General features: G+C 38.3%; 1 protein-coding gene and 1 non-coding gene across 6 annotated transcripts in view; both read right to left on the minus strand.

Moving 5' to 3' along the window:
- NOX4 (NADPH oxidase 4) overlaps positions 1–22,350 on the minus strand; it is a 190,041-nt gene extending 167,691 nt beyond the window's left edge. For 4 of the 5 annotated variants that reach the window (XR_008714693.1, XM_055581577.1, XM_055581578.1 and 1 more), the window contains exons 1-2: positions 21,988–22,350; positions 21,182–21,277 (exon numbers count right to left, since the gene is read on the minus strand). Coding sequence is in view for 3 of the 5 variants with exons in the window: in XM_055581577.1 (XP_055437552.1) it covers positions 21,182–21,277; positions 21,988–22,044 (153 nt within the window). In the remaining 2 variants the exon portion in view is untranslated. Of the gene's footprint in view, positions 1–21,181; positions 21,278–21,987 lie in introns of those variants that run through there. The other variant, XM_055581579.1, reaches the window with a different exon arrangement.
- LOC129654433 (U6 spliceosomal RNA) lies at positions 6,149–6,255 on the minus strand. Its single transcript, XR_008715498.1, has one exon. It is a non-coding gene; the product is annotated as a U6 spliceosomal RNA (small nuclear RNA).
- Positions 22,351–22,607: the final 257 nt, after the last annotated feature.

Genomic DNA, 22,607 nt, shown 5'->3' on the forward strand with positions numbered 1-22,607 from the left:
CAAAGTTTCCCTTTTGCCTTTCGCTATCTATACCTATTTTGAAACACTTGACCCAATACATTGTAATGGTTTACCTATTTATCACATGCTTATCTTCCCCCACAAAGCTAGAAAGTGGCAGTATAGTAAGTGGAAAAGCCCAAACTGACCCTTATTCTTAGGAACCTCAAAAATGCATGGTCAAAACTAAAGAAAATTATTTCAAAAAAATTTTCCTTGGGGAAAATGTTCCTTTAGCAGTGAAAGCCAAAGAAAGTAGTCATGAGACAAATAAATGAGCAAGAAGAGACAACCTCATAAAGTATGAGGTTGTCTATATGATTTCCAAGGCAATGGTAGCATTTTTTATTGCCTTTATAGTAAATAAAAGGGCTCATGGCAGAAAATCAGAACAATTTATTTTTGCTGTATCTATAAATGGAAACTGTTTTAAATGTTTAGTTTAAACCAATAATAATTTATGATAAGGATATTAATTTAGAATATGATGAACATTCCATGTGAGCAAGATTGCACTTATGGACAAAAATATATTTCAAGGAAGAGCTACTTCAAACGTGGATTACCTATTTTCATAAGGTTTCACATGGAAACAATAATGAATAATGTGTCATGAGCAACCAGAAAGTAGTTAATAATAATTGGAGTAATTATTTCTCAATGAATCCCAATAAAAGCTACCAATTCAGGGCTCTTGGGGTATATCCAAAAGCTCATGAATGCCCCTTCATGCCATAATAAAAAAAACTTTCATTCATTCCAAATGATCCTAACTGGTTTCTGTCAACTTACTGCCTGGAGACTTTCAACTATGATGTAATTTTTGACTCAGGTTGACCTTTCTTCCTATCTATAAACCGCCTTTTTTTTTTTTAAACACTGTCTATAAAAGAAGTTTGAAAGAAGGATGCTTGGAGAAAATGTTTTCCCATATAACTTAAGGGACCACCAAAAGTGTAATGTTGATTCTGATACTTTATCCAGAAATTTTATGTTTAACTCAAATCTTTCCTTTTTATATGTCATCATACTTTATTCTAGAGCTTCCCAGGTGACTCAGTGATCAGGAATCTGCCTTCCAATGCAGGAGAGGTGGGTTGGATCCTTGGCTCAGGAAGATCCCTCTGGAGAAGGAAATGGCAACCCACTCCAGTACTTTTGCCTGGGAAATGCCATGGACAGGGACGCCTGGCCAACTATAGTCCATGGGGTCACAAAGAGTGGGACACGACTTAGCAACTAAAACAACAACGTACTTCATTCTGCACTTTCTAGAAATGAACTTCCTTCCATTTTCAGTGAGAATGTGGTCTTTCCTTAGAAATCTACTATGAATCAGAAAGAAATTTAGCTACTACAGAGAGAAGAAAGCAAGACTGACATATGACAGTTCTGTCCTGATTTTCTCTGCTGTCTTTCCTGTGCCAAAAGCCTGGAGAGCAGAAGAGATTCACTTCTAGACTTTGCGTCTGTCTGGAAAAACTTAGTTAATGTAAATGGTAATCAGAACTGCACACAAACACATTCATGGGTTTTTAAAGGCAATGCTGTCTACTGAATGGTCACCAATTAAAAGGTATGAAATTTTTACCATACCTAACACCTGTGACCTCTGCCAAGGTCACTAGTCTCCAAAACTGAGCACTGAAGAATTTAACAGAACAGCAATAAAAATGCCCTCCACTTTCCTTCATGGAACTGTTCTAAAAGGTAAACACATATCAAGTGAAAATCAGTTGACCTCTTTAGCTGACAAACATTATTAAAATGGAACTTTTACAATTCATCTATGACATTACTGTGGATACTCACACCTGTCTCTTTGCCTCCACTCCTTTCTAAGGCCCAACAACAAGGGCCTCAAGAGTTACAGACCATTTGATTGTATGTCATTATTACATTTTCCTCCTCCGATACAAATGATCCATGCACAGGGAAAAACACAGGAATGAAATGTATTTTGCAGAGACTGGTTGGCTAAAAAGCGGAGGAAGCCTTGTTGTTCCATTATCACAGATTCAGAACATCTGATCACAATTGCTGACTATATAGTTACCTCTAAGCTACTCTTCCTTCTTGTATGGTTCTTCCACATCTTTACACCATTTTCAATTTATCAAAATTCCTCCTAAAATTTATAAGCCAAAACAGATATATCAATAACCTGAGCATATGGAGTAACTTTTGGAAGAAAACAATACTCATATCAATGGTACCTACTCACTTGGTTAGAATTTTAATCAGACTATGCATAACAATATATATTAAAACTCATATATTGAATATAGGATATTCAACATTAAGATTTTTTTCACATGTCTGTCAAGCATAACCTACTTAAACATATCTATCTTACAACTGCTGAATTGAATCTTATTTGTTAATAACATTTTCAATTGAATCTATAAAAGTGTCTTTAAGTTCCATCTCTCTTTTCAAAATACTAGCAATCTTGGCTAATTCAGCAACATTTAACCATAACTTCCAACTTAGAATCAGGCTTTCTCCTAGCGTTTCTTTGGGAAAAAAACAATATATATATATACACACATATATATATATTTTATGCATATAGCTTCAAGAAGTTATCAATTCTAAGAGTAAGAACTTGGGATACATTGCATGTGTGCTAGGTCACTTCAGTCATGTCCAACTTTGCCCAACGCTATGGACTGTAGTCCACCAGGCTCCTTTGTCCATGGGATTCTCAAGACAAGAATACTGGAGTGGGTTGCCAGTCCCTTTTTCGGGGGATCTCCCTGACCCAGGGATCGAAGCCGCATCTCTTACGTCTCCTGCACTGGTAGGCAGGTTCTTCACCACTAGCACCCCCTGGGAAGCCCAAAGGCGCAAACGCCTAACAGAGTAGGTAAGATGAAGATGGACTGAATGAATGGATCATTTGTTATAGATCATTTACCTAACTTCCTGTTGCACACATATTTAAGTATTAGAGTCTTCTACCAAACTCTTCAGTGTTTAATTGGTCAACATACAGTGGCCATATTAGTCCATCTGCTGGTAGAACAATAGATTAAATCAAACATAATGTGATATATTGGTAAAGAAAAATGTAAATAAAGTTTAATCTTTTTCTCCTAACAGTAAGATTAAAATATCACAGCCTGAACTTTCTTAAGAAAGTAAATAGCAAACAAATGAACCAAGGATACATATAAATTTCTAAAATATTCACTGCAGTACAATCTGTGATACAATGAATAAAACTAAAAAGGTCAACAGCAGAGAAATATAAAACAAATTATCATACACATTATGTGCTACTATGTAGCCATTAAAAATAAAGTAACATATAATAGAATAAAATAATAAAAATAATAATAAAAATGTGATATTTTTGAATTAAGAATATGCATGTATACAAATGTTAATCTACATATACAGGCATAAACATAGGTATAGAAATTGACATAGATTTTATACATACAGTTGGTTATCTCTTAGAAGTTAAAAGAAGTTTCTAATTTTGTGTTATTGGCATTCATAGGGAGGTGGGTATTTTGAAATGTAATACAGTTAATAATTAAGCACCAAGAATCAAATGGATAAATAAAAATTCACAATAAATGAAATGGGTTAGCATACTTTGAAATTCTAATAATATACCCAAAGGACATACCCAAAGGGGTATTCTACACAATGATGTTTTTCACAGCGTTTTCTAGGTAAGTGAAGTAACAAAAGCCAATTGAATGTCCAAAAATATAAGAATGTTTAAGTGAGGTGTGTTTTTATTCCTTCAGTAAAATATTAAAAATAAATAATGCACGTGTAACAGCTTGTGATTACAGGGATAAATCTGATGTGATATTTAATGTTATATTTTTAAAAGAGAGTATAAAATTGTTTATTTGAAATGATCACATTGTTATTTAAAAAAATTTGAATTTAAAAAACACATTAAAATGTTAACCATGGGTATGTATGGATGCTGAGATATAAATTACTTGTTTGCATTTTCCCTTATATTCAAAGGGATAAATATGAAAAATATTTAGGAAAAAAATATTTAATTCATATGGAAGTCAAAAGAAAATTATTTTCTAAAGAAAAGAAAGGGGGAATGTCTTAAAAGTATAACTTGAGGAGGAGGAATATTACCTTTAAATGAAAATAAGGGGCAATTTTCATTTTTATTTTTGTGTATTTTCTATTGTTTTCCTTAATTTTATACATTAGCTTCATATTTTCATGGCTTAAAGAGGAAGCTTTCAGAAGGACATTAACTTGCTGACCTCTTTTATTCTAACCTTCAGGTAAATGGAAAGATGTTCATTTAAAGCACAGGATCAATAGGACAAGACAGGACAGGGTAGGAACAGGGAAGAAGGTAAATCATAATGAGTGACAGAGAGCTACCAAGGGAAAAACGGGCTCCAGGTATTGTAAAGAAGAACTACTGAGGGCATGGGAGGGCTAAGAGATAAAATTACTGATTCTTTAATGCCTAAGTGGCCCAAACATTAAAGATTATTCAAGCTGCATATTATTCAAGTGCCATATTATATTTCTTACAGTGTGATTAGTTTATGTGCTGTTAAGACACTTAATTAACAGTTTCTGAAAAAAAAAGAAAAGTATTTCAACATGTATTAAAATATTAGTAAATAAAACCCTGATATGCTGCCACGTACAAAACAAAACAACAAAAAACAAACCAAACAATCCTCCACTTACACTCCATGCTCCTAACCTTTCTCACCTTGGTTAGTTTTTTGGGTTGGTGGTGGTGCTTAGTCACGGTTGTATCTGACTCTTTGCACCCGCATGGACCATAGCCACCAGCCAGCATAGACTCCTCTGTCCATGGAATTTCCTAGACAAGAATACTGGAATGGCTTGCCATTTCCTTCTCCTTTAGGCAGGCGCAAGTTCTCTGTTAATACTTTACAGCTCAGAAAGTTAGCGAATTGCTGTAACACAACTTTGTTTAACCTGTCTTTTCTGTAACTCATTTCATTGTATTCACCTACTGTTCTAATGTTCTCTCCTTAGTTTGTTCAGTTTCCCAGTATTTCAAAATCCGATGTTCTTTTGTTGTTGTTCCTTTTACTGTAACTGTTAATATGGCTATCTTTTATTTAGATGGTTAATGGTATGGGTAATACATAAGAAAGAAGCCATGTAAATATAGAAATTAAATAATAATTAAAACACTCACCGCATTAATCCCTTCAGTCACCCAATATCCCTAAGATTTCTCATTGAAAACAAGCTATTATAATCAAATGTCTTATTTTTTTAGAACTGTACCCTCTGTGATATCACCTCCGCTATCGTCATCTAACTAAAACCATTATAATAAAGTAAATGCCAATATTTTATATTTGTTACAATATGAACAAATTTGTAGTCTTCCATCTCAAGAAAACCCAGTAGGCAGTTTTTAATTATAAAACTAGTAAACTACCTTAAAATATTCACACTGTAATAGCATGCTCTGTGTTCATCATGATGTCCCTTGAAGTAGTGGGGAATACGTTGTCTATTTCTAGGAGGACAAGCAAGTAAAATGTGGCAGGCTGCTGCTGCTAAGTCGCTTCAGTCGTGTCCGACTCTGTGCGACCCCATAGACGGCAGACCACCAGGCTCCCCCGTCCCTGGGATTCTCCGGGCAAGAACACTGAAGTGGGTTGCCATTTCCTTCTCCAATGCATGAAAGTGAAAAGCTAAAGTGAAGTCGCTCAGTCGTGTCTGACTCTTAGCGACCCCATGGACTGCAGCCCACCAGGCTCCTCCGTGCATGGGATTTTCCAGGCGAGGGTGCTGGAGTGGGGTGCCATCGCAGCTAGAGGCAAAGGACCGAAGAAATGCACAGTCACATAGAGAGACTCTGAAACATAATTTGTTGTTGCTATTTAGTCACTAAGTCATGTCTGAATTTTGTGACCCCATGGACTGTAGCCCACCAGGCTCCTCTGTCCATGGGATTTTCTAGGCAAGAATATTGGAGTGGGTTGTCATTTCTTTTTTTTTTAATTTTATTTTATTTTTAAGCTTTACAATATTGTATTAGTTTTGCCAAACATCTAAATGAATCCGCCACAGGTATACCCGTGCTCCCCATCCTGAACCCTCCTCCCTCCTCCCTCCCCAAACCCTCCCTCTGGGTTGTCCCAGTGCACCAAAAAATACGGAACGCTTCACGAATTTGCATGTCATCCTTGCGCAGGGGCCACGCTAATCTTCTCTGTATCGTTCCAATTTTAGTATATGTGCTGTCGAAGCGAGCACGCCATTTCTTAATTCTAGGGGATCTGTTCAGCCCAGGAATTGAATCCACATCTCCTGCATTAGCAGGCGGATTCTTTACCACTGAGCCACCAAGGAACCCCTTGAAACACAATACCAAATGAAGAAAAGCAAGAAAGAGAGTAAGTCCTTAGCACAAAGCCATTCTTGTGGATTAAAAAAGCAAGCAAAAACTACATGCATATAAAACACCAATAGAAGGATACATGTCCACACACTATTAGAAAAGTTGCCAATGTCGGGAGGAAAACAGGATTGCAGATCAAGGAGTGATTAAGGAATTAGTAAACAAATAAACAGTGAAGAAAGAAAGCAGGGGCCTTGCACAGACCCATGAAGACTGGGTGCTGCAAGCTAAGGTATATATTTAAACGCTCTCTACCCTATAGCAGAAACATAGTTTTTTAAATCCTTTGTTTTTCCAGAGAGGATCTATTGCTAGTGTCCTATGAAATTGGTCTTCTTCATATGAACCTCAATCTTTGATTTGCTCAATGGAAAGTTTTAAAAAGATCAACAAATTTGGAGCTAAAATTTGAAAACTACTGCCAATTGAAAAGCAATTAATTGTGACAGTCCCCAACGGCTCAGAGGTAAAGAACCTGCCTATAATGAGTGAGACGCAGGAGACTCGGGTTCAGTCCCTGGGTCGGGAAGATCCTCTGCAGGAGGAAATGGCAACCCATTCCAGTATTCTTGCCTGGGCAATTCCATGGACAGAGGAACCTGGCAAGCTACAGTCCAAAGGTCCTGAAGAGTCGAACACAACTGAGCAGTCAAATCATTTTGAAATCATAAAGAAGAAAAAAAATGTATACTATAATTTGCAAACTATCATCTTAAATACTGAGTTGACCAAAAAGTTCGTTTGGGTTTTTCCATACCATCCTATGGAAAAACTTGAACTTTTTGGCCAACCCAATTCTTCAGAATTTATACATTTCCACAAAATTGGACATTAACTTCTCTTAGTTTACTTAGGAAACTTTCAGTTATTAGGAAACGTTTACAAATATATTTCAATATAAAAACATTCTGAACTTCAACAGTTTTTCCTGAAAGAAATGAGTCTAGCATTTTCATGAATTTGTCTATCACTTAGCATCAGAAGGAAGGTAAGAAACACAATTCATTTCTTCCTCATCTTACTTTATGCTTATCTCAAATCAGTAATAATAATAATAATACTATAAAAGAGGAAATAAGGTTAACCTATGCAAAATTGCCATTTTGTAAGTCAAAATGTTTCAACATTGGAATTTTTATGTAGTTCAATTCAATAACATAATTCTCAGTTTAAAACTGAGGAAAGTAAGACTCTGAAGATTTCAATTAATTACTTAAAGATACAGTTATTAAGACGTAAAGTCAAGATTTCAACTTAGGTCAATTTGTCCCCAAAATTCATGTTCTCTTCACTGTATTATGTTGCTGCCATTGATAATCTGAAATTTTCACAGATATTACTATACTTGAAATTTAAGCTAATAGTTTCCTTGTGCTAAGGAAAAGGCAACAGCAGACTCTTGGCTTTAACAAGAATTAGAATAAATACCATACAAGACAAATTAAATTTCATGTATCTAAAATCTGTGGACTGAACAAAGTGTATTTTCTCCTTTACGCATAACACACTCAAGCTCTGAAACCAGTACAAGTCTAAGACTAGTTTTCTTCAGGCAAATCAAAATTAAGGAAACCCTGTAGATGCATTATGATCCAAGAAACTAAACTTTTCCGATTTTCATTTGACTCATTTTTCACTCTCTTGTGTTTTAACAAATGCACAAGATCAAAACAGCTGAGTAGTTCAATGATGGGTTTTACATAATCCAAGCCAAGGCCCAAATCCCAGAAAAATTTTGTTGTAGGTAATGAATGTAATATAGAGAATGTTAAAGTGAAAGTCGCTCAGTCATGTCTAACTCTTTGTAACCCCATGGACTATACAGTCCAGGGAATTCTCCAGGCCAGAATACTAGAGTAGGTAGCCTTTCCCTTCTCCAAGGGATCTTTCCAACCCAGGAATGGAACCCAGGTCTCCTGCATTAGCAGGAGGATTCTTTACCAGCTGAGCCACAAGGGAAGCCTAAGAATACTGGAGTGGGTAGCCTATCCCTTCTCCAGCAGATATTCCTGACCCAGGAATCAAACCGGGGTCTCCTGCATTGCAGGCAGATTCTTTACCAGTTGAGCTACCAGGGAAACCCAATATAAAGAATGCCCAACAACAAATGCCATTTCCCAAGTGGAAGAAGAACTTTCACACTGAAGCTCTACGTTCTTGTGGTTTATATGAGTGATTTTTTTTCCCCCAATTTGGAATCCATTATTATATACTGCTGATATTTGCTTGGTTTTCCCTTTAGATACTCTGAGCTATGGGAAAAAAGAAAAGAAAAATGTATCTTCCCCTTTGTTTGAATAACTCTAAGCACTTTACTAATGTGCTTTGGGACCCATGCTTTTCAAACCAAGAAAATTAACACAGCTTAAAAGCCCAAAGTAATTTATCAAAAGTAACTTGGCCGAGGAAAGTCAGTGAGAGATAAAAAAACTCTAATCACCCTATCTCATCAGTATTGTATTTTCAACAAACAGTTCTTATTTTCTTGTTCCACAACTATCTCTTTTTAGGGCATCCTTAAAATCCAAATTCCTGCAAGGTGTGGGGTGACAGAGAGTTCACTCGGGATAAAATGCCAATTGGAAAGCACACAAGAGAGGGTATATTGCGGGGAAAGGAAGTCAACAAAGAGAGCCAAAATATAAGGAGGGGGGAAAAAGAAACTTGTTTGGACCATTACTACTTCAGATCCTTCCAATGAACCTGAGCTTTCTAAGATTATATTCAAGAAAATTACTTGAAATTTAAAGTCAGCTATGTGAAAATACTATCATATGAAAAATGTAGTCAGAAAGGCATTCACCATAGACCATTTCTTAAATGTATCTTGGTGTTCACATACCCATTTTTTAAAAATCTCAGATATATAAGATGCTTTCACTGTGTACATTATTCATTTCTTCTTGCCTTAAACTATATTAGACCTCTGGTATTCTTGATATGTGTCCGGAGACCTTTAACAATGTCCAAATCAATGAAAACCATCAAAGCATGAAACTTTTGCCTATAAAATATGTGTTGACATCATTTATCCATAGATAGAAGTCATTGTCAAATTCAGCTTTCCAATTTCTAAAACTGTAAACAAATTCGATTGGTCATGGAAATACCATCTTCTTCTTTATGCACTTTTTCTTTAACCCCATTTCCAAAACCGAAAAGCTACATTTGGCAAGGCTGTTTATTACATCAACTTTTATCATATCAAAAAGCTGCATTAAGACATGGTTACCAGGTAATTTATTCTAAAGTCTCACTTTTAGTTCATGTCTTAGCAATTATTAGTTACAAGTCACATCCCTTTAATAACCCACTTATGTAATCAACACTATAAATGTAAAGTATATTAGATGTTAAGGGTACCCTGTTGCTTTTCTGTCAAAAAAATGAAATCTTCTCATTTCTTTGTCCAAACCATCCTTTACAATTCCCAAAGGAGCTCGGTTAAGGTACCAAGGGCTGGAGCCTTAAAAGCTGCGAAGAATGAACAGCAGACAGAAACAATATGTAATAATAACCATTATTTTTTACTTCTGTGATGCTTTAAATTCTTCAAAGTAGTTTGCTATTTGTTAAGTCATACCTAATGTTCAGTACAACACTCGAGATAAGTAGGATCATTTCATCATGTTTTAATGGGAATACAGAACAGATAAGTAGATTTTGGTATATGAATATGAAGGATGAGAGAAGAGGGAAGGAAAGCTGCATTCTGGAACTCTTATTACATAATAGGCTTTGCTCAATGTACTTTAATCCTTGAGCACATTATTTATAATTTCCATGCTTCAGCTTCCTCTTTTGCTTAAAGAAATTATCATGTCTGGCCCAGAAGAACAACTCAGTGAATGTCAGCCCTAGCTATTATTGTTATTATTTCTTTTAATTTCCTTTAAGGTTCACAGTAATCTTGTGAAACAGTCATTCAGTTTAGTTCAGTTCAGTCACTCAGTTGTGTCCAACTCTTTGCAACCCCATGGACTGCAGCACGCCAGCCCTCCCTGTCTATCACCAACTCCCAGAGTTTACTCAAACTCATGTCCATCAAGTCAGTGATACCATCCAACGATCTCATCCTCTGTCGTCCCCTTCTCCTCCCACCTTCAATCTCTCCCAGCATCAGGATCTTTTCCAATGAGTTGGTTCTTTGCATCAGGTGGCCAAAGTATTGGAGCTTCAGCTTCAGCATCAGTCCTTCCAATGAATATTCAGCGCTGATTTCCTTTAGGATAGACTGGCTGGATCTCTTTGCAGTCCAACAGACTCTCTAGAGTCTTCTCCAACACCACAGTTCAAAAGCATCAATTCTTCAGCACTCAGCTTTCTTTATAGTCCAACTCTCACAATATATGACTACTGGAAATAGGCATTACTCCCCTTGTTTTTCTGTTGAAGACTCCAAAGTTCAGTAAAGATTAATAAAAGCTTTTCTGAATAAAATGTGCTCTATCTCAAGATGAAATTTCACTCAGCAATCATAACCAAGCTGGTGCAAATTTTGTGCCAATTACAAATAGCAATGTAGAGCCTTCCTTTGTCCAGAAGGATCAGGGGGGCAGCCAGAGGTCAAAGGAAAGGAAAAGTCACTCTCTCCTAATGTCATCTGCCATATGTTCAGCAAATTCCTCCTATCTTATCTCTCTTTGAATTCTTTTAATATTTTTATTGATAAGCATAAATAATTTATATTACCATTTACTGCTATTAGTATTAATAGCATTAACATCAAATAATATTACTTGATATTTACAATAATGCTATCTTTTGCTATGCACATATGCACCAACGGCCAAAGATTGCACTAACATTTTCTCATGGAATCCTAACAAACAACCTAATAGGAAGGTTAAACTTAACCTTACAGATGAGTTAAACTTAGAGAAGTAATTCGCCAAAATCATAAAGGGACATAAACGCCTGAGCCAGGATTCAAACTCATATCCATATAGCTCCAAAGCTTACAATCTTGTGTATAAGGAATAAAGGATCATTGATTTTTCCTCCCCAGAATTACCTATGCACTTTTGAAACCAATTTTGTGTTCAACACAATGCTTAGCATGATAAACTAGAAACACTGACTAGAGTTAAAAGACCTACTGTCCATATTCAACTTTGCACTGAATACCTAAGGAAGGCCTTTCCCTGTATTAAATCTATCAAATGAGACAAATGAACTAGAACAATACCCAAGGTACTACAACATTCTGCAGTTCCAAAACCTTCATTCCCTCAGGCTGGGTCCTCTGTAGGAGAAAGTATACAGCTTTCAGAACTGTGAGGAGATGAATTTCTGTTGTTAAAGCCACCCAGTCTGTGGTCCTTTGTTATGGAAGCCTAAGCAAATTAATGCAGTCAGCTAGGATTTCCAGGGGCCTCAGTGGTAAAGAATCCGCCTACCAATGCAGGACACAAAGGAGAAGTGGTTTCAGTCCCTGGGTTGCAAAAATCTCCTGGAGGAAGAAATGGCAACCCACTCCAGTATTCTTGCCTGAAATATCCCACAGAGGAGCCTGGCGGAGTATAGTCCATAAGGTCGCAAAGAGTCGGACCTAACAGTGACTTAGATAAAAAACACAGAATAAGGCGTACAAGTCTGCTGCAGGTTTAAGAGTAATCCATAAGCTATAGTCTTACCTTTACTTATTAAGACAAAACACACAACCATACATACAAACGGTTTACCTAGAAAGATTAGAAAATTCCAGGCTCTAACCCTCTTTGTCTCAGACCTTCCCTGGAGGAGCAGCATGACTGAGTGTGGTCTTTAATATGAGACAAACGTGGGCTCGAATTGGGCTTCTCTAGTTGTTAGCTGAGTGACCATGGGGAAGTTACCTAACCACTCAGAATCTGTTTCTCAATTCTGTAAAAAGTGATCATTCCTATCCTCCGGGATTATTATAATGATTAAATTTAATATGGAAAGATTAAATGAGATTACAAAAGACCAAGGAACTAACCGTGCCTGGTGCATGAAAGTGAAAGTCGCTCAGTCGTGTCTCACTCTTTGCAACCCTATGGACTCTACAGTCCAGGGAATTCTCCAGGCCAGAATACTGGAGTGGGTAGCCTTCCCCTTCTCCAGGGGATCTTCCCAACCCAGGGATCGAACCCAGGTCTCCCACATTTGCAGGTGGATTCTTTACCAGTTGAGCCACAAGGGAAGCCCAAGAATACTGGAGTGGGTAGCCTATCCCTTCTCCAGTGGATCTTCCTCATCCAGGAACCAAACCAGGGTCTCCTGCATTTCAGGCAGATTCTTTACCAACTGAGCTATCAGGGGCATAAAATGTGATTAATAAATGTTTATAGTTTGTATGAAGTTGAATGGCATGAAATGGCCGATTGCTGTTGTTCAGTTGCTAAGTCTCTGGCACCCCATGGATGACAGTACACCAGGTCTCCTTGTCCTTCACTATCAACTGGAGCTTGCTCAGACTCATGTCCAGCGAGTCGATGATGCCATGTAACCATCATCCTCTGTCACTCCCTTCTCCTCCCGCCTTCAGTCTTTCCCGGCATCAGGGTCTTTTCCACTGAGTCCACTCTTCACATCAGGTGGCCAAAGTATTAGAGTTTCAGCTTCAGCATCAGTCCTTCCAATGAATATTCTGGACTGATCTCCTTTAGGATGGACTGGTTGGATCTCCTTGCAGTCCAAGGGACTCTCAAGAGTCTTCTCCAACACCACAGTTCAAAAGCATCAATTCTTCGACACTCAGCCTTCTTCATGGTCCAACTCTCACATACGTACATGACTACTGGAAAAACAATAGCTTTGACTATACAGACCTTTGTCAGCAAAGCGATGTCTCTGCTTTTCAATATGCTGTCTAGGTTTGTCATAGTTTTTCTTCCAAGGAACAAGCATCTTTTAATTTCATGACTGCAGTCACTGCCCACAGTGATTTTGGAGAATAAGCAAATAAAATCTGCCACTGTTTCCACTTTTTCCCCATCTATTTGCCATGAAGTGATGGGACCAGATGCTATGATCTTAACTTTTTGAATGGTGAGTTTTAAGCCAGCTTTTTCACTCTCCTTTTTTACCCTCATCAAGAGGCTCTTTAGTTCCTCTTTGCTTTCTGCCATCAGAGTGGTATCATCTGCATATCTGAGGTTGCTGATATTTTTGTTCTATCAAAATAGCAATCCCATATGGTTCAGTCTAACACTAACAGTGACTAAAGGCAAAAGAGCCCAGTGGTTAACAGTACAAGTTCTAGAATCAGTATGTCTGAGCTAGAGATCTGGCTCTGTCATTCATCATCAAGTTACAGAACTTCTCTAATTCAATGTCTTAGCTTCAAAATTAAGAATTAAAAATATCTACTCCATAGGATAGATAAAAAGATTAAATAAATTAATCTAAGCAATTAATACCTGGTGCTTGTCCTCAATGAATTGATATTATTAAAGATGAAATGAAGGAAATAAAATTGAAAATCTTGGAAATTAATTTCAAATTTCAATTCCACGCTGTTTTTGGATGGTACTGATAAAAGAGAGGCTTACTCCTTGGAAGCAAAGTTATGACCAACCTAGATAGCATATTCAAAAGCAGAGACATTACTTTGCCAACAAAGGTCCGCCTAGTCAAGGCTATGGTTTTTCCAGTAGTCATGTATGGATGTGAGAGTTGGACTGTGAAGAAAGCTGAGCGCCAAAGAATTGATGCTTTTGAACTGTGGTGTTGGAGAAGCCTCTTGAGAGTCCCTTGGCCTGCAAGGAGATCCAACCAGTCCATTCTAAAGGAGATCAGTCCTGGGTGTTCTTTGGAAGGACTGATGCTAAAGCTGAAACTCTAATACTTTGGCCACCTCATGCGAAGAGTTCACTCATTGGAAAAGACTCTGATGTTGGGAGGGATTGGGGGCAGGAGGAGAAGGGGACAACAGAGGATGAGATGGCTGGATGGCATCACCGACTTGATGGATGTGAGTTTGAGTGAACTCCGGGAGTTGGTGATAGACAGGGAGGCCTGGCGTGCTGCAATTCATGGGGTCGCAAAGAGTTGGACACGACTGAGTGACTGAACTGAACTGAACTGATAAAAGAGAATTATACAATGGACATTTAGCTGAGTATAACAAAGAAGTTAAACCTTGTGCTAAAATTCTAGCAAACATCACGTAATCAGAAAAAAAAAATACAAATACATATCATAATCCTTACGGACATGTCTGAAACAAGTATAAAACAACTGTAACGCTGGAAATATACATTATCCTGGGTGTAAATCAATAATTTTCCATAACTTCTTGAACAGTTCAACACCTTTAAACAGGAAAAGCTAGTGACCTACAGAGTATGGAGTTTAATGTATCTTACATGTGTCTGTCTATCAAGTTGTTCATTATAACAGGCTGAATATTGGAGTGAGGAACAATGAACCAGGAGAGTGACCAAGCCACCAATTGAGTTGGTGATAATGAGCTCATTATCAGCCTCATTTTTCTATTTGGGAAAATCTAAGTAAAGACATCAAAGTTCTCTTTCAAGTCTAAAATTACATGAGTCTCTATCTCTTATAAATGAATTAAGTACATCATGACTGCCTCAGTGTAATGGAACTAATTTCACCTGTCAATAAACAAGAAGCTTAACACTTTAGCAGAATGTTAAGAATAAACACAAACAAACAAAAAACAACTTATTGAAAAGTATCCTTTGAATTGAAACCACAATATTCTGAGCAGTAAAAAGAAAGAGTTAATGATCAAACCCTTTCTGAAATTGACAGGAGGCACATACTCCTTCTCAGCAGAATTACAGATGCCTAGGCCAGATGTAGAAGGAAATGGCAACCCACTCCAGCATTCTTGCCTGGAGAATCCCAGGGATGGAGGAGCCTGGTGGGCTGCCATCTATGGGGTCGCACAGAGTCAGACACAACTGAAGCAACTCAGCAGCAGCAGCAGCAGGCCAGATGTGGGTTTCCCTGGTGACTCAGACGGTAAAGAAGCTGCCTACAACATGAGAGACCTAGGTTCGATCCCTGGGTCAGGAAGATCCCCGAAGAAGGGAAAGGATACCCACTCGAGCATTCTTGCCTGGAGAATTCCGTGGACAGAGGAGCCTGGCAGGCCACAGTCAATGGGATCACAAAGAGTCAGGCATGACTGAGTGACTAACACACACAAACACACACACACACACACACACAGGTCAGCTGTAAAACCAATGCTGACTTAAAATCCTAGGTCCTTCACACAGAGACGCCAATCTCCAACCTTAAGAAATTCACATGACATCAGATTTCTGTCTCTGAGAAATGTTAATTCTGATACAATTCCTAGGACACTTGAGAGGGTGAACTGTTAATGTTTCTAAATCACTTGAAAGATAATGATTGACCAAAGAAAGATCATCACTGTACAATTTGAAAAACCTCAACACTTACAACTTTCTTCCAAATGACACAGGTATCTCAGTAAGAATTTAAAAATAAGAAAAAAAAAATCTTCATGTCCATTCAGCAGATCTAAAACAAAAATTGTGAGATTAAGCAAAAAAATTAAATTCTCATTATGGTACTCTGAGAAAAACTAGGTTGAAACTGAAAGATCCATACACAAATGCTAGCTTTGGGGAAAAAAATAATAAAATAAAGACACATTGACTCTGGTACCACAAAATGCATTTTCTGCTCAAATTAAAATGCTTATACCAATTAAATTATATCCTGTAATCATTAAAATGTCAGAAATAGAACTCAGAAATAGATGCCTATGATATGAAGGCTCCTGATATGAAAATATCCTGAGTTAAATTTGCCTAAACATTTCAAAAAATTTAGGAAACTCTCAGAGTCTGTCGCAACACATTAGCACTTGCTATTAAAGTACTACGTACATTTTCCATTCCTTGAAAAGAAATAAATCAAAAACAAATTTCATCTTAAGTAATCAATGGAGTCCTTTATTTAAAGCACCATAGATGAAAAAAGTTGTTGTTTGGTTTGTTTATTTGAGTGTTTGCTTTGGTTTTCTTCAAAAGACTTTTTTGCCCCTCTTAGCTAATTTTAAGATTCCAATATTCACAGCATGTCATAATTAAACATCTCCTAGGAAGTGCACAGTCTGATTAGCACATTAACTCAGGCATAAACCAGCCGTGACCATGTAGCCTCCAGGCCTGGGTCAAACCAGTCTGGGAAAAAACAGTTCTGATGAAAATCCCTACTAAGACATATTAAGTCCCAAGATTATTTTATCTTACATCATTTACGATCTTCTTTTCCTTAGCAGTTCTTATGTAATTTTTTAACCCTTAACTGTGGTCTGAGAACAGTCACTTAGCCTATTAGGAATAAAAATAACTCTAGTTCTGAGGATTAAATAATTTTAGCATTTTTCTCAAAGGCTCCCACCTCCCAGGAAGCAGAGAAGATTAAGTCAAAAATATTTTTACAGTTACACACCAATTACTAGAGCCCACAAGCTCCCATTCAAAATTAACTCCTGTTCAGGAAAGGGAGAGTCAGAGGACTACCCATACCCTGATTTCTTTTTACGTGGCTGACTGGTGGCTAGCTGCTTGCCTTAAAGCAAAATGATGAATGCATTTGGCCATGAAGGTAATAAAATCTCCCCACGGCCAGCATGTGCACTGTCCAAAATGGTAGCCACTAACCACGTGTGGCTACTGAGCATGTGAGATGTGTCCAAGGCCACCAAGGAACTGGATTTTTAGGTTCATTAATCTTACTAATTTAAATTGAAAAAACTGATATTCACTTGTGTCAGTGGAAAATCTTTATATTTGGAACAACTTGGATATCTTACAGATGAAAGAGTGAATCCACTTTTTCACCTATAAAAATCTTATGAAACTTAAAGACACACCAAGTAATTCTAGTAGCTGAGCTGTGATGTATATAAGTGGAAAATATATACTATATTTCAAAGAATAGACAAAAATAATGTAAAATATCTCATCAATAATTTTTAAAAGTATTGACCACATGTTGAATGCTTCAATCTATTACAATACCTTCAATACATTATTTTAAATAAAATATATTAAAGTTAATGTCATTGGCTTCTTACTCTTTTGAAGTACTACTGGGAAATTTTAAGTTTTGTATGAGTCACATTATATCAGGCACAGCACTGATAAAGAGCAATACTAACCAGTGACATGACTATCCGAGATGGGCCAGTGAAGTGGTTTAGAAAATCTGTGCAGTATGAAAAAAAAAGCAAAAATCCAGACAGCACTGCATTTAAATCCTAACTTTGACAGTGACCATCCAAAGGGATTTGAGCAGCCATTCCATTCAGATTCCTCAGCCTATACTTCCCCAGGTACAATGGGGAAGAACAGTTTCCTAGTTAAACACAATATTTGTAAAGTGACTAGTATACCATCAGTTTAAATAAACAGTCAAATAAATTGTTTTTCAATAGAAAGCAGAGATTTTTAGACTACTGCAAAAAATTTACTGCTTCTCAATGTCTATGTCTTCCTGCAAATGAGCTATATCCTATGGACACTTTCTTCCTGTAATATTAGCCCAACTTTATTATTACCTTACATTTTACAGATGAATAATGACAACCTTAGACTAAATGCTATTATCAAAATGTTCAACAAATAGAAGCTTTGTTTCCATAGTGTTTTAAAGTGGTAGCAATCAAGCTCATTTCCAGAAATATCATCATGATTTTTATGAACTTAAAATTTACCTAAAAGAGACTTATCAGAATACCTGTGTCCTTTTCAGGATTTCTATCATGGTGGGACCATGTTCTTGTGAGTGTTTGGTAGGCTCTAAGAAAAACTGCTCTAAGGCATAAAGTTCATACTATACAGTTATTAAATATGTAAAATGTGGGTGCCTACAATATTTATTTTAAAAATTAATTATATCTCATTGTTCTGCTGTATTTCTTTAAATACAAAAAAAAATGCTTGCGAATTCTTTTACTATGAAACAGTACCACATTCATCAAAAGATTAGGAAGGATAAGCCTAAGACAAATAAAATTAAATACTCCTTCATTAAGCAAATAGTCAAACTATAGACAGAACTGCTTTTTCACTAAAATGACATATATCTATTCCAAATGGTGTAGATAAACTAATGACTAAAAAATTCATATAGGTGATTAATGAAAAGTAAGACATGTGAAAGTCATCTTTCTTCTTTAGTCATGATGTCAAAAAGAAAAGCTGTCCTTTTCCAGTGACTCTTCATAAAATATGGACTCCTAACTACATGGTTAAGGAGGAGATCCAACCAGTCCATTCTGAAGGAGATCAGCCCTGGGATTTCTTTGGAGGGAATGATGCTGAAGCTGAAACTCCAGTACTTTGGCCACCTCATGCAAAGAGTTGACTCATTGGAAAAGACTCGGATGCTGGGAGGGATTGGGGGCAGGAGGAGAAGGGGACGACAGAGGATGAGATGGCTGGATGGCATCACTGACTCAATGGACGTGAGTCTGAGTGAACTCTGGGAGTTGGTGATGGACAGGAAGGCCTGACGTGCTGCGATTCATGGGGTCGCGAAGAGTCGGATACGACTGAGCGACTGAACTGAACTGAACTGAACTATGATGATTCTTATGTTTCTATGAAAACTAATTTACAATGACCCTGCTCTTCTTCAATCTGCCTCTTGCACATGTTACTCACAGTCTTCCGTTTAGTCCTTTTATTATTTTTTTGTCTTCATTCATCTGATCAATATCTATTGAGCCCCTGCTTAGTACCAGGCCTATATTCTGCAGGCCTCACCACTGAACCTCACTAGCCTATCATCTTATTCAAACAAAACCACTCAAGTGGGACGATGTAGAGAGAGGTGAAACATATAATTCAATTAGTTGGGTTGTATATGTGTGTGTGTGTGTGTGTGTGTGTATTCTTCATATGAGTTGTAACCAAAATATATTTGAAGTTGTTACACAGCATCCAAACTAATAAAAAACTAACTTGTTGGTTTCCAACATAATTATTTTTAAGTAAATTATCATTTTAGTTTATACTATGTCATAAAGCTGAAATTCCAAGTTCAATTATGTCTTTCCAAGTTGTCTCGGCTTAGATTTTATATTATTACATCTACGTCCTGATCAAGATTCACCATTTTCCAAAGCAAAGTTTGCCATCGTAACTCTCAAGAGTTTTCTCCAAGTTGTTCATCAAGTAATATATAGTGAATAGGTCAGATCTATGTTGCACTGCAAAACCTCCTGTTTACTAATTTACACCCCAGGGGGATTTCTAGGAAACAAAGTAACATGATAGACCAGTAAACTTTCATGCATTTCTTAGAGAAAAAAATTTTAACTTGCTTATTGAATTACAAGTATATATTTGTTAGAGCTTCCTTTAGACTATAAGCAACTTGAAGACACAGGGGAGAAGTTACTCTTTATGTGCCCATTTGAAAAGTGAAGGTTTCATGACAGTTTTCTGTATGGCTGAATGGAGGGGTTGGTAGGAAGAAAGAAAGAAATGTTCAGATTTAGGAATTTAATCTTTGTGACTATTTTTATCAATCCATTTAAAATACAGATGTTGGGTGATTATGATGTGTCAATGCAGGCTCATCAAATCGTAACAAATGTACCACTCTGGTGGGTGATGTTGATCATGGGAGAGGCTACGCGTGTGTGGGGATAGAAGAACATACAGGAAATCTGTGCCTTCCCCTCCATTTTACTGTGAACTCTAAATGGCTCTAAAAAAATTCTTTAAAAAAGTTATTAAACTTTAAAAATACCAACTGCGTGAACAACAGATAATGAAAACACTGCTTTACTCTATAAAATAAAATACAAATCAATTAGTTCAGCCTCAATTTATCGCAATCTTAATATGTGCCAAGCACTACTATAAAAGCTGAGGTTTAAAGAGAGATAAGATTTGTAACTATAAAAACAGGAAATGGAAGACTGGTTCCACTGAATTCATCTAAACTAATCATAATTGTAAACAGTCATTAAACCATGAAAAAGAAAACGATGCACCTCCTATTCAGAATGCATTTTCTTCTCCAATGAAAAGGAATGACAAAATCTGCTTTTTTGTATGCCCTAAGATTTTTCAATGTCTTACAGTTGTTGTTTGTTTCTTAGAAAAAGCTGTCTCCTTATACAAAGTAAGATGTGCACAGTGATACCATTTTTGTTCAGGAGACAAGTAGGAAGGGGAAGGAGAGGAAGAATGAAAACAGAAGCATCATGGAATATATAAAAAAAGAAAAATATTGACACATGAGACAAATCAGAGCAAAATTTTGCATAATATCGTTCTCCTATTAGACCAGAACACTGGAATAATAATCAGCCACTAACCCAGGGCAAGCATTTGAGAAATGCCCAAGAATGAATAACTGCCTTAGACACATACTGTGTGAGAACTGACAGTAAAAGGAAGCAGTGCAGAAATTCTCTGGATAAGCTGATGGGAAGCTGAAGACTTGATTAATGAGAATGAAAAGCCTGTCATCGGTTGGTCCCTTAAGTGAAGGACATCCTTCAGGGCACTTTGCAGCTGGCAAGAAGTGACAACTTTTCTCAGGTATTACTAGCCTAACAGTTCTCTTTATAAGATTATCTTTGGCTCTTAAAAGAGTCAATCATTGTAACTTCCACGAGTGTAAATGATAAATCATGAAAACTTGACCACTGTAGAAACTAACAAACGCTCCTGAAGTGAACAACCCACCGAACGTTTCTTCAATAAATAGAAAAACTGCTCAAGAATTGTAGCATCCTCTGCCCACCTTATACCCACTCCACCAGGTCACCCAAGGCCCACTTACCCCCAGCATCTCGTGGAGGTAGTGATACTCTGGCCCTTGGTTATACAGCAGGAAGGTTTTCCAGAAAAGCAGGACATTCAGGGAGAGCCAGATAAGCTAAATCATATGGAGAAAGAGATAAAAGAATTAAAAATAAGTACTACCGATGAATGGAGTACATTCAAGTACATTCGTTGGACACAATACACTCAATGGAACCTCAATTAGTCGTTGCCAAAAGCTTTCTCAATTGACCAGCAAGCTGCAAACCACTAAGAGGAAAACGTATCTGCACTCATTCAGCCCCTGTACACCTGAAATTAAGTATTTGGGCTGCAACAGTTATCCTAAAGATCACAGATAACCCCTGGAGGACAAAACAAGACTAAGTGATGAGTGACATCACCAAGTCCCAAGCATTGTATGTTTAAGCTTTAAAAATATCCATTGAATGAAGAATAAATAATAAAGAAGAGGGCTTTGCTGTATAAAATAAAATCCGACAGAAACAATCTGGGAAAAGAGAAAAGGGGGTGGGGGTGGTGAAGATGTTTAAGGGGTTAAAGGAAAAGCTGTGTTAACTAACAGGGATCTCCCTTCCTCCGCATCCGCTCTCGCATCAAAGTGTAGGCAAGTTCCGAGGGCTTGGAGGAAGGGAGGGAGGAGATGGTTATGTCCAGGTATTCCCGGCAGAAAGTTTGTGTTAGTGGAGGATGTTTTGCACTAGAGGCAAAACTTCCAGCTTCCCACCCGCGCTCGCTCAGATAATGAATCAAGATCGCTGCCCCAGAAACAAGACGCCGGGAGACCCTCGCCCGCCATCCTACCAGGCAGAGGTGTTTAACCCCCTCGTTGGCCAGCCAGCTCCTCCAGGACACAGCCATGCCGCCGGCCCGCGCGCCGCGCTCTCAGCCAGCCGGCCGACAAGCAGCGGCGGCCGCGGGCGCCGCGGCTGCAGCGGCGCGGCCCGGGGGGGGCCGGGGGGCCGGGAGGGGACGGAGGGTCAAAGACCGAGTGGAAGCCCGGGGCCGGCGCTGCGCCAGCCCGGGCGGGGTCTGCGCCCGGAGCCGGCTCTTCCGGGCTTCGCGGAGGCGGCCGGCGCGGGGTCTGCGCGGCGCCCCTGGCGGCCGGGACCCGCGCTCCGAGCGCGCGCTCCCCGCCGCGCCCGCCCTTTGTCTGCGGAGAGCCTGTTGTGGCCGCCGCCGCCCGGGATATCCCGGTCTGGCATCCGGGAGGCGGCCCAGTAGCCTCCAGAGGCCGGCCCCGCTTGGAAAGACAGCAAGATGCGGAGGAGGGTGCTGAGACAGAGTGGGGACCTGCGCCGCCCTTGGGCACACACACACACACACACACACACACACACACACACCGGTGGGGACCTGCGCCGCCCTTGGGCACACACACACACACACACACACACACACACACACACACACACACACACCGG

The sequence above is a fragment of the Bubalus kerabau genome, chromosome 5 (assembly GCF_029407905.1).
Source record: "Bubalus kerabau isolate K-KA32 ecotype Philippines breed swamp buffalo chromosome 5, PCC_UOA_SB_1v2, whole genome shotgun sequence".
NCBI classification, from domain to species: domain Eukaryota; kingdom Metazoa; phylum Chordata; class Mammalia; order Artiodactyla; family Bovidae; genus Bubalus; species Bubalus kerabau.